The 11,282-nt window shown below is 42.8% G+C and overlaps 1 protein-coding gene across 2 annotated transcripts; it reads left to right on the top strand.

Annotated features, from left to right (window-relative positions):
* The first annotated feature begins 2,075 nt into the window (after nt 1-2,075).
* Nucleotides 2,076-8,670, top strand: LOC123152260 (uncharacterized). Of its 2 annotated transcripts, none has more exons than XM_044571849.1 (16): nt 2,076-2,419; nt 2,544-2,597; nt 2,716-2,949; nt 3,772-3,870; nt 3,953-4,008; nt 4,300-4,408; nt 4,911-5,081; nt 5,226-5,441; nt 5,686-5,892; nt 5,987-6,208; nt 6,299-6,418; nt 6,508-6,792; nt 6,864-6,962; nt 7,047-7,462; nt 7,545-7,597; nt 8,367-8,670. In XM_044571849.1, exons 1-15 carry the CDS (start codon nt 2,348-2,350, stop codon nt 7,576-7,578), a joined length of 2,394 nt encoding a protein of 797 aa, XP_044427784.1. In that variant the 5' UTR covers nt 2,076-2,347; the 3' UTR covers nt 7,579-7,597; nt 8,367-8,670. The 2 variants fall into 2 exon arrangements, with proteins under 2 accessions (XP_044427784.1, XP_044427783.1); XM_044571848.1 differs by having other exon boundaries at nt 4,297-4,408.
* The last annotated feature ends 2,612 nt before the right edge of the window (nt 8,671-11,282 follow it).

Raw genomic sequence — 11,282 nt, 5'->3', positions numbered from 1 at the left:
TCCCTCTCCGGCAGAGTACCGACGGAGGCCTCCAGATGGGATCACGGAAGAACATAGGCTTGCGGCGGCAGAATAATTCTTTCGGGTCTTGCTCTATTGGTTTCTAGATTTTAGGGAATTTACGGGCCTGGAATTAGGTCAAATGGAGTTGTGAGGGGGCCACAAGCTCAGACGCCCCACAGGGGGCGCGCCGTGTGATCTTGTGCCTTTATCGTGAGGCGTGTGGTCTCCTCCCGAAGCTTTTAGGGTCCCTTGTGGTCCAGAAGAATTCCTCGTAAAGTATCATCGTGTTTGCACTTCCTTTGGTATTGTTTTTCCGCGAAACAATAAAATAGGGGAAAACAGAAACGGACACTTGGCACTAGGTTAATAGGTTAACTCCCAAAAATGATATAAAATTGCATATGAAGCATACAATATTGATAGTATAATACCATGGAATAATAAAAAAAATATAGATACATGGAGACGTATCAAGTGTCCTCATATGCGGATCACTAGTCATACAAATCAACAAATCTATCAACACAAATCGACCACCATGCTAGTTTGAGAAATTAGGAACAATTGCTTGAGCAGTGTTTGATGTTGATTTCGGCCAAAGCGACTATGCAAACTACAACAAAATTCAGTCCAAGTGTCATGTGGCTGCCCACGCTGCATCGATTCAAAGCCAAAGCGAAGCCACACCCTCGAATTACGCTGTTGCCAATGAAATCAATCGATGAGATGGAGTTCCCCATAACTTGAACTGACCCTCACAAAGAGATTACCACAAACGAGGGTTAGAACCATCAAACCAAGGCAAATCATAATGAACTCTAAAGGAATAAGCATCAAGCAGATACTTGCAATTAACGCACACCACGAAACAGAGGGGAACATACGACTGACCTTTTCCTCTGAAATCCGGCTCAACTCCGCCACCACCAAAAGCAACTTTGCCAATGCCTTGAACCATTCGAGCACACTATGGATGACCGTTCCATCCTTGGCGCAGAGTCCTTCACCTGCTCCGCATGCACTTGCTCGAGCTCCATGTTCATCCCCTCACAAACACCATCAACCCTTGCCAAAATCAAACCATTCAGAGCTCGGTGTTGGCTTCAATCATCTTTCACATAGCCCCAAGGAGAGTCACACCTTGATCCTTGAGTTGCTGAATCAGACCGGACGCAAAATCAGCGCGGAGGAGCTCATAGACCCCGCACCCCTCATCTGATAACTTGTCCATGGCCACCGCTTGACGTCGATGCCGCCACCGTGTGTTGTAGTTGTGATCGGGAGGCTCCAGGACCACCGAATTTGATACCAACTGTAAGACACTCGCTCGATCTACAAAATTGTGCTAGGATTCATCTCCAAATCGAATGGGGAATTGAGTTTTCTGTAGCTCCGCCCACCAATCCACACAACTACAAGAGATAGTACAACATCATCCGAAGCCGCCGTCCAGTTCCTTTCAACCTCTACCTCACCTACAGATAGCTATTTAAAGGAAATGACCGTTGCCCAAGTTGGGTCAGAAACCATGCTGGTAGTTTCTTTGCTCACTTGGGCCTTGACGCCTTCGACCCATTTGCCGTGTTTGAGACCAGCACGCCTTGGACTTTGGCTGGATGGACTATAGTGCCAACACCTGTTGTCGCCCGTCCCTCTGCATCTGCATGTGTAGTCCTAGATGTCTTTCTTGGCTAGTGTTTGAATCCAGCGCGCCTTAGAGGATTCTTCGATCATAATTGTAATTTTCTTTCTTGGCTAATGTTCCTTTGTGCAAAGACTAACTACTATTTTTTTTCAGTTTTTCAGGTCGGTGTTTAAGAACTTCAGCTACTCCAGCAACAACTATTTTGGTACAGAGGGAGTAGTAGGCAAGAGGCACGTATTACCATGCAAAAATAATAATAATAAACATTTCTTACAAGAGGCAAGAGGCAATCATGCAACATGGCACAAATATGTCACGGGCCGCGGTCGTGACCCTGAATCCCTGACAGAATGACCCCACCACCAGATTACTGGTACGAAGCACAAAGACACGCTCTTCCTCTCGGTGTCTCCACTCCCCGTGCTTTCCATTCCGCCGCCTCCTCTCCCCTCCCCCAAGCCCCAAATCGCACGCCCCGCACAAATCCCCCCCGAGAATTTTCGATCGCCTCATCCGCAAGCTCGCGTAAACCCTAGCCCCGCAGGCCTCCTCCCCCTCCCCTTCATCGGCCTCCAGCCGCGCTTCGTTCGTTCGGGATTCCTCACGGCGGACCGCGCCGCGGGGACTAAACCCTAGCCCCGCCGCCAGATCCCGATCCGGCGCGGTGGGAGCCGGTCCTCACCCCGACCGCGACGCGAAATGGAGGCCGCGGCGGCGCGCAAGGAGTGGCGCGCCGTCCCCGACGCCCCGCTCCGCACCAATGGCGCCGAGGTCGTCCCCGCGCCGCGTCGGTCCACCCGCGCGGCAAAAACCCTTTCTTTCCCCTCATCGCCGTCCGTCTGTCTATGCTGCCCTTACTCACGCCGCGTCTCCGTCTTCTTCTGTTTTTCTTTAGGATGCTGCGGAGCGCGTGAAGATGGCGCAGTCCGAGGGCAGGGCCATCTACCAGGTGTGTGGGCGCGCGCGCGATATCTTCCCCCTCCCAGCAATGCACGTGTGCTTTTGCACTTGGCGCTGGTTGATTTTGGCGTGGTTTGAACCGGCTGCGGATTGGGTTATTGGTGCAGGATGAGTCGGGAGGGCTGGATGACTTCTGCTCGATCACCATTGATGGGACCGGTGGGCTCAGCGAGGACATCCTGCAGCAGCGCCTGCAGAGCATCGTGCGACAGCGGGAGGAGCTGCAGCAGGTGGAGATCGACCTGCGTGCACAGGCCATCGCCCACCCACAGATCATTGAGGTGCAGCGCCGATTTGGGGAGGCTACCAAGGAGCATCTAGTAGCAGCTGAAAAGCTCAAGGTTGTGTCTCTTTCCCTTTTATATGCTGGGTGTTTCCCTACTCACTAGGCTGCAACACGAACTTCTGACTTTGTTAATTGCAGACGGCATGATATATACTGTTTAGTGGTTGCTTGGGAAGTAGTACATGCTACTGATTATTTTGAGAGCCATGATTGGCAGACAGGACAGCTACCACCAAAGGTGGTTGCGCTGTAGCTCACTGTCATTTTGGTTTTCTCCAAGAGCCTAGTTCTGTTTATGTTGACAGAGCTGGTGTAGCTCTGTAGGACTCATTTCTTGTATTTGTATTTTTCACATTTTTTGTGTGGTTTTCTGCTGATGAGGAAAATTGAATGGTGGTTAATGGCTTAATGCTCTTAAGATAGTTACGTGATGTACATATGTAGGTTCATTACTGCTATATAGGCACTCCCCCTGACTTCAAAAAGAGGGCGCACATGCTTTGATTTGACTGTGACCATGAATTTAACCAATATAAAATGTAGGTTACATGTCACAAAATTTATACCATTGCTTCTGTATCCGAAAGAATTTTCCAATGATATAATTTTCAACCTAAATTATCTACGTATTATTGGTTTGATTAGTGGTCAAAATTAAATTTCAAGAAGCATGTGAGCCCTCCTTTTTGATTCGAAGGCAGTAGGATGCAACTCATGCAAGGTAGCTTCAGATTAGCTTATCTAGCCTTCTAGTTTGATTTCAACCACACCTTTTCTTGGGTGTTACCTTGAGTTGTTTCAGACCTTATGATATAATTGATGCAGACCCTGTGTTGCCCTTGCCGTGTGAAACAAAATTAATGTCCAGATTGAACAGGAACAACTACATGAACGTGAGAAGTACATTCTTGAGCTGGAAATGAAATTGGATGATACACATAGGGAATTGGATGCTTTGAAGATTGACCATCAAACGGTTGGTGGTCTTAACTGTTACATTCTGCAGTATTAACACTGAGTGCTTATGTTATTTATCGCTGCCTTGTTCTTTTCGGCAGGTATGGGCTAATCAGGATCTTCTTAGAGAACAGACCAAGGAAATCGCAAGTTTCAGGTATCATTGGTACCTTGTAGATGTTTATGCATGGAACAATATCTCAAGTTGGAAATACATTTGTGAAGTTGCACACCTTGAAACTTCCTAGCATCAATCCAGAGTAATAGATCAATGATCATGCATCAGAATTATACAATTCCTCTACGGTCTGCTGTTGTGTCAAGCTACATCACCAGATCTCATCCTTTTTGACTAAAACCAAACCACCACATACTTTAATTTGCTGCCTTTTTTTCAATTTATAACCCAAAAAGTGTATGCCTGATGGTTTATTATTTTGTGCAGAAGGGAGCGTGATAATTCTGAAGCTGAAAGAGCCCAACATCTTAAACAAATTCATGATCTGCAAGAACATCTGCGAGAAAAGGAAAGCCAGTATCTTGCATTAGAGGAACAGGTATTCTTCTCTACCCTTTTGGTTTTCATTTGTATTTTCGATGATCCATGCACTATGTAGTAAGCTTCCATTAAATCAAAACCAAAAACATTTTTACTGATTGTGTATGGATTACAATATCATAGTTTGCTTGATCTCCATTAATAACTGTTTCATGGCAGTGTCATAAAATGAATATAATCCTGTAATAATTAACATGCTTGTCTCTTAAAATGTATGCATGGCAGTAACATCATAATAGAATGCGCTGGATGTTACCCCCGTTTCCAATATTTCATCGTTTATAATTGCAGGGTTTCCCCATATCCTATTCTTGGTACAGAAATAAAAATTATCTTGTGTTGAGCGGCTCCTGGGCATTATTTTGGTTGTGTTAGTTTGTTATATTCATACCTGAGCAATGAAATATGCTATTTGTTTGTGGGGACATTTCTTTACCAGCGTTAGCGTTCAGGCATTTTAATGTCCAGGCGTTCACGAATGAACATCTTATTTTTTCCAGCATAGGGTTGCTCAAGACAACATTCTTTATAAAGATGAACAGTTGAGGGATGCTCATGCATGGATTACACGAGTTCAAGAAATGGATATCTTGCAGTCTCAATCACTACAAGCTGAGTTGCGTGAGCGTACTGATCAGTTTGGTCAATGTTGGGCCACTTTCCAGCAACAGGTCAGTTGTTCAGTAGATGCCTTCTTTATGTTACTCATGTCTCATTTGCGCTACTATGAATTTCTTTTTGTGGTATTTCATGGTTCAGTTGTTCATTCTGCAATATTAGCCTTCTCTTTACTTGACTCTCTTGTTCGTCCCCAGTATGTTGAAATGCAGCAAGGTTTTCTGCATACAATACAACGACTCCAGCTAGAACTTATTGAGTTAAGAGACCGTACTGGAGAACAAGAAGATGTTTCGCAAGCTGCTCAGGAGGGTTCAGCTGAAGCGTCATATGTTCAAAGCAAGGGAAGCAACATGGCTGCAAATGGTAGTGCATTAGCAGATGGAAATCAGTCCACAAATGACTCCTTTAAGGTATTATATACTCATTTTGAGCAACTTCAGTAGAGTTGCCAGTGTGTCACCAATGATACAAAATATTGTTCAACATTTGCTGCGTTACTTTATTTAGTGTACCGTGACTACCTTGTGTGTCGGTGTTTCTTACTCTTTCCTGTTCCCCCTAGTATTTTTATTTAGACTGTCATATTGGTTTTGTTGATTGTTCTATTTTTTTGCTTATGAATAATTCCTAAGCATGCTTTCATTTTTTTTTCAGGGAAATAATGCCCATGCTGTACCTGTTGTTCCATCACTATTGGGACTAAGTGGTTTTGTTCCTCCTGGGCAGATGGCTGGGATGCATTCATATATGCTGCATCCTCAAGGCATTCCTCAATCTTTAGCCTCACCCAACTCTGGTGTTCCTCAATTTGGTACTTTTCAGCCTACAATCCAACCCACCATGCACTGGCCTAATCAACAGGTAATTTATTATACTCACAAGCACTTTGTTTATTGTATCATTGTTTTACTGACAGTGACACTGCCTTAATTTTGAAATGATTCCTTTCATGTAGGAAGCACAAGCTGCCTCACAAACACCTGATGCCACAAACTATCACCCATCACAATCAGATCAGAATGCATTACAGCCAGCTGCATTGCAACCAGCTGCTAGCAACAATGTTGAGCTGCCGTCTGGGCAGAGTCAGGTGACCCATCCAGAGAATCTTACAGCTCATGGCGAGCAAGAACAACGTTCCACGAGTGTGGTTGCTGAATCAACTCAAGAACCAAAGGTTAGTCTGTTTACTTGTTTTTGTTTGTGGTCCTTTAATCTTTTCCTCTTAATTCAATTCTTGCTGAAGTAAAAAAAGAAATGTTTACAGGTCATGGAATCCAATGTTACCGAACATTTTTACAATGAAGAGCAAAAAGCCCATGATTCATCTTCGAATGCCAGCTCTACTGGAAAGTTTGAACGCCAAGAAGAAAGATCGGAATCAAAGGTTTCTATCTAGCATTTACTATTGTTTGCTTAATAAAATTCGATTGATGTGTAAGCCTCTTATATCACTCACACTGTATGTACAACCAGGGCGAGAAAGTTGCATCTGGCAAGCAGCCTGTGGAGCATGTACCTAGGAAGCAGAATCAAGCTTCAGATTCTGCTGGGTCAACAACCCAGATCCACATGAACAATATGGCGCCAGAGTTAAAGTCTAATGTTGTGAATCAGTCCGACACACTTACATCCGCAGGTGGTGGTGTGGGTTCACTGTTACCAAAGGAGCCTGTCCTTCTAGATGAAAGATGTCTGCTAGCCTGCATTGTTCGTGCAGTCCCTGCTGGATCTGATAACCGAATCAGGATAAGTTCAACTGTGAGTGGCCACTTTTGTGATTTTGCTTTTGTTTAGTGGAACATTTTCTGATTCTTGCGCATTCTTTGCAGCTGCCAAATAGGCTTGGGAAAATGTTGGCCCCTCTTCATTGGCATGACTATAAGAAAAGTTATGGGAAGCTAGATGATTTTGTGGCTAGTCACAATGAGGTTTATTTTCCCTGCATTACTTTCGTCAAACATTTTGTCAGTGTATTAATATTCTATTATTGATAAACCAATTTGCATCTGCAGCTTTTTGTGATTGAGGGAGATTTCATTCACCTTCGTGAAGGAGCACAACAGATCATTTCAGCTACAACAGCTGCTGCTAAAATTGCTGCTGCTGCTGCGGCTGCATCATCTGCTTCTTACTCATCGTTGCTGCCTTCAGTTGCTGTTACTCCTGTGGCACACACCACTCGTCAAAAGAGAGGACCTGTTGTTGATTCCAGATCTTCAAATTCAATGCCATCAGGAAATGGCTCTAATACAGCTAAATTTGGCAATCAACACCAAGCGAATGGCTTTTCTGATGAAGTTCGAGCTGGGCAGTCATCGAGGCACACAGCTGCTGCCAATGGGGGAAGACATGAACGAGTTGGTCCCCCTACAACACATGAAAAAATCCCAAGTGCCAGACATGGTTATGGAGGAAAGCAACAGGGCAGGTATGGTCTATTCCAGATTTGATGTTAAAGCTCAGATATGTATACTATTGCTCATCTGCTGCAAATTACTCCTGTATTTCAGATCTGCTGGGACCGAATTCAGTTCAAGAAGATAAGTTGGTAGCTTGTCTTGAGGTACGATCATATGTTCTGATGTAAAAAGTGTTTCTCGGTGATCACCTAGACCCTTTTGAAACCGTTCATGGTTACTGTTAATACTACCTCGGTCTATTTTAGCATTCTAATCTTGTTAGTTTTAATCTAAAAGATTTAGCGTTTCTAGATTTACTTTATTTGAGAAATTTCCATCCCCAGAATGTAGTAGATACCCAAAATAATTGGAACTTTGCATCTTCATGTCTTGCACCAACCAAGAGCAGGCAGGAAAACAGCAAACACTGTCCATTTACTAGAAGGACAGCACGAAATGGAAGCAATGCCTTTTGATTACCTAGTGTATAAATCAGATAATATGTGGAATTGTCCAGTTGTTGAAAAAATTATAATAATGTCGTGATTAAAGTACATACATGTGTTGTTAGCTACTCCCTCAGTTCACAAATATAAGATGTTCTAACATTTTTGTGAATTGAATGAATAACATGTTTTAGTGTGTTCACCCATTTCAGTCCGTATACAGTCGATATTGGAATATCCAAAACATCTTATATTGATGAACGGATGGAGTAGCATTTTATCTTTAGTCACCTTTGCGAGATAGTTAATGATTTAGCTTTGCTGACATTGTCTAGAGATATATCTTGTCTGGTGCTAAAATACTACTACCTCCGTTCCAAATTACTTGTCGTGTACATACTTTGGAACGGAGGGAGTAGCGAATGTGCAATTGCTTTCTGTTTGGAGCTCAGCATGGAGCTGACATACTCAATTTTTCTGACTGTAGGTTGTTCGATTGGTTTAATGGGCGGTGAAGTGGCAAATCATGTCCAAGTTGGTTGCGTTTTGGTTTCAAATGGCTGAAGATGCTGCTGAATTCATTATTCAAAATTTAGCTGTGCACCATTGCTTTATAGCAGTGCCTGCCTGCATTGCTCTTTACCTTATTTTGGCAAGTTGTCCTGAAATCCTAGCCCAGAATCAGAAAAATACTGAGGAAGTTTTGCAACCGTGTATGTGGTGCACACTTGAATTGATTGTGTCGAATGTCCGTGGTTACGTGCCGAAGATGAGTACTAGCTCTTCTATTATGATGTCCCCATACAAAACTAGCATCCATTATAAATGTTCGCTTGTTAGTGAGAATTGCGACAGATTGCTCAATTGACCGCGCCGTACCGAGGTACAGCGGAGGGTTGCATGGACTGTGCTTGCTGACTTGCCCTTCCTGCAAGCCAAGTAGTCGTCACTCCGGATGACTGAGCCTGTGCAGCTGTGCTTTCGCACAAAGCAAGCAGCTCCTAATCCACACTTTGGCATTTCCCGCCCCTCACCCAATCCCTAACGTGCAAACATGTAGTAATAGCTGCAGAATACATGGACCTGTCGCTTCGCATTACTCATTAGGCTGCTGCTCTTTTGTTTTGGGACGCCATGTCATGCCACCGTCTCTTCCCTTGTGTACATACGTACGCCTGCCCGCTCTTAGTCCGTAGAAGCAAGTATCGGCTCTTGTGTGGACATGTAGTTTGGGTTTGAGTTCACATGCACCCTTTTGCTACAGTCAAGTGTGCAAATTTTCACGATGGAATGACATTCGTCTGGTCTGAGAAAAAAAAACTGTTTTTGAAGCAGTTTGAAGCAGCGATTTTTTTTTTGCCTAGACATCAATGAATTTCATCCCATCACAAAAAATTGCAAGCGTGTAAAAAACACATCAATGTTTTTGCCATATATTTTTTTTCAAATTTCTTCAGTAGCTTCTTGGATTTTTTTTAAAAAGCGTGTGTGAGCTCGAGCTCACAAGAGCACTTTCCCCTTGTGTTATTTATTTCATCACTCTCTTTGTGGTCATGTCCGTGCTGTTTTATAGTAAATGCTTGGCACATACGACAGTCAACTTTTTTTATTGATCATGTGATACCATGTCAGAAAACTTTGAAGCCAATGACCTTGTGAAATGCGTCATTGAATTGGCCATCCATTTTTTTTTTCGCGATATTCCCAACACCATGGCTGTTGCGAAGGCAACTTCACCAAGTTATTTGACAAAGAAGGTTTCTCCTTGTTCTCAATGGCGATTAGAATGAAGACAAGAGAATGTGGGAGGATGGTCTGAAACTTCTCTTGTATTCTATTGGTGAAAAAGGAAATGCTATACGTACTAGTGGTCACATGTTGAAGCCCACAAGTGGCCTTTGTAATGATCACCCCTAAACCCCATGAGCTAACATGTCTGAGTGAAGATGATTCACGTCAATTGTTTTTCAGAAAAGCATTTAGTAATGGTGTAAAGGAGCCAACAGAGTTGGTAGCACTCGTAGAGGTATTGTCAATAAATGCAGGGGCCGCCTCTTGTTATCAAGATGATTGGTGGCTTAATGCGCTCTAAACAACAAGTGCATGAATGGGAGGCCATAACAAAGCAATATTGGGGATAGTGCCTGCGGCAAAGCTGAGATCATCGATGCTGAAACTGAGCTATAGACACTTGTCATCTGAAATGAAGCAAACGTTTGCCTTTTGTTCATTGTCCCCCAAGGATTGGGACATGGAGACATGCTGATCCAACCATGGATGGCAAATGGTTTATTCAAGAGGACGGAGCAATGGATTTATCACATAAAGGATAATTTATTTTTAATTATTTGGTTTGGAGATCCTTTCTCCAAGATGTGAAAGTGAAGGAAGTTCTTTATGGTGGGACAAGGTTTAAGATAATTTGTTGTAAAATGCATAATGTATGACCTACCGAAAGATGTCACAGACGAATGCACAACCATGCAGGCCTTGATTCAACAGAGGGCATGGATGAAAGATACCCATCACATTTAGATTTTTACACGGGCTCTAGTAGAACAAATCAATGGATTATTGAAAGGCACAACATGTTAACACTTTGTTAGGGATGTACATAGGAGTTAAGACTGATGTCACTAAGAGCGTTGCATTTTTGTGTTCCTTCCATTATCCATAACAATGTCTTAAATTCAAAATATTTATGGTGTCTTAACCTTTCTCAGTGTGGCATTGCTAGATTGCCAAATTCCATATGTGTGTTGTATAACTTGCAATCTTTGATCCTCAATATTTGCTGCTAACTACTAGATTTACCAGAAGATACGAGTACCGCGGGGAAGCTCTTCCATCTTTATCTTTATCTTTTTGGATGTGATAGTCTGAAACGCATGCCATCATTAGTTCACCGAACTATTTTCACACATTAACAACATGGGAAAGTTGTGATTGTACTATCATACCACTGCACCTTTTGTCCACACCTTCCATTTTTGCATCAAAGTTTGTGCAATCAAACTTATCTTTTTTGTTTCTCCCAGACGAAAGAACATTGGAACTCAAAACTTTGCAGATCAACATCAGACAAGTACTATCATGTGCAGAAATGCTTTCGGATTTTTGGCGCAATATACATTTGAAAAAATGATACAGCTCATTTGAAATTCGACAAAATTATGTTTCATAAAAGAAGAAGAAAAAACCAGAAACATTTTATACAAAGTGTCACTTGTGTATAATTAACCTGCAAAGTTTCAACGTCAAATGTTCTTTTCTTTGGAAGAAACAAAAAAGAGAAATTTCTATATAAGAATAGCACGAATCTTGACACAATCTGAATGGTCTAGATAGAGGATACAATGGTATTGTAGCACAACAAGTCCACACCCCAACAACAATTGTTGTC

The sequence above is a fragment of the Triticum aestivum genome, chromosome 7A, assembly GCF_018294505.1.
Source record: "Triticum aestivum cultivar Chinese Spring chromosome 7A, IWGSC CS RefSeq v2.1, whole genome shotgun sequence".
In the NCBI taxonomy this organism is placed as follows: Eukaryota; Viridiplantae; Streptophyta; class Magnoliopsida; order Poales; family Poaceae; genus Triticum; species Triticum aestivum.
This window is presented reverse-complemented; position numbering and strand designations above follow the sequence as displayed.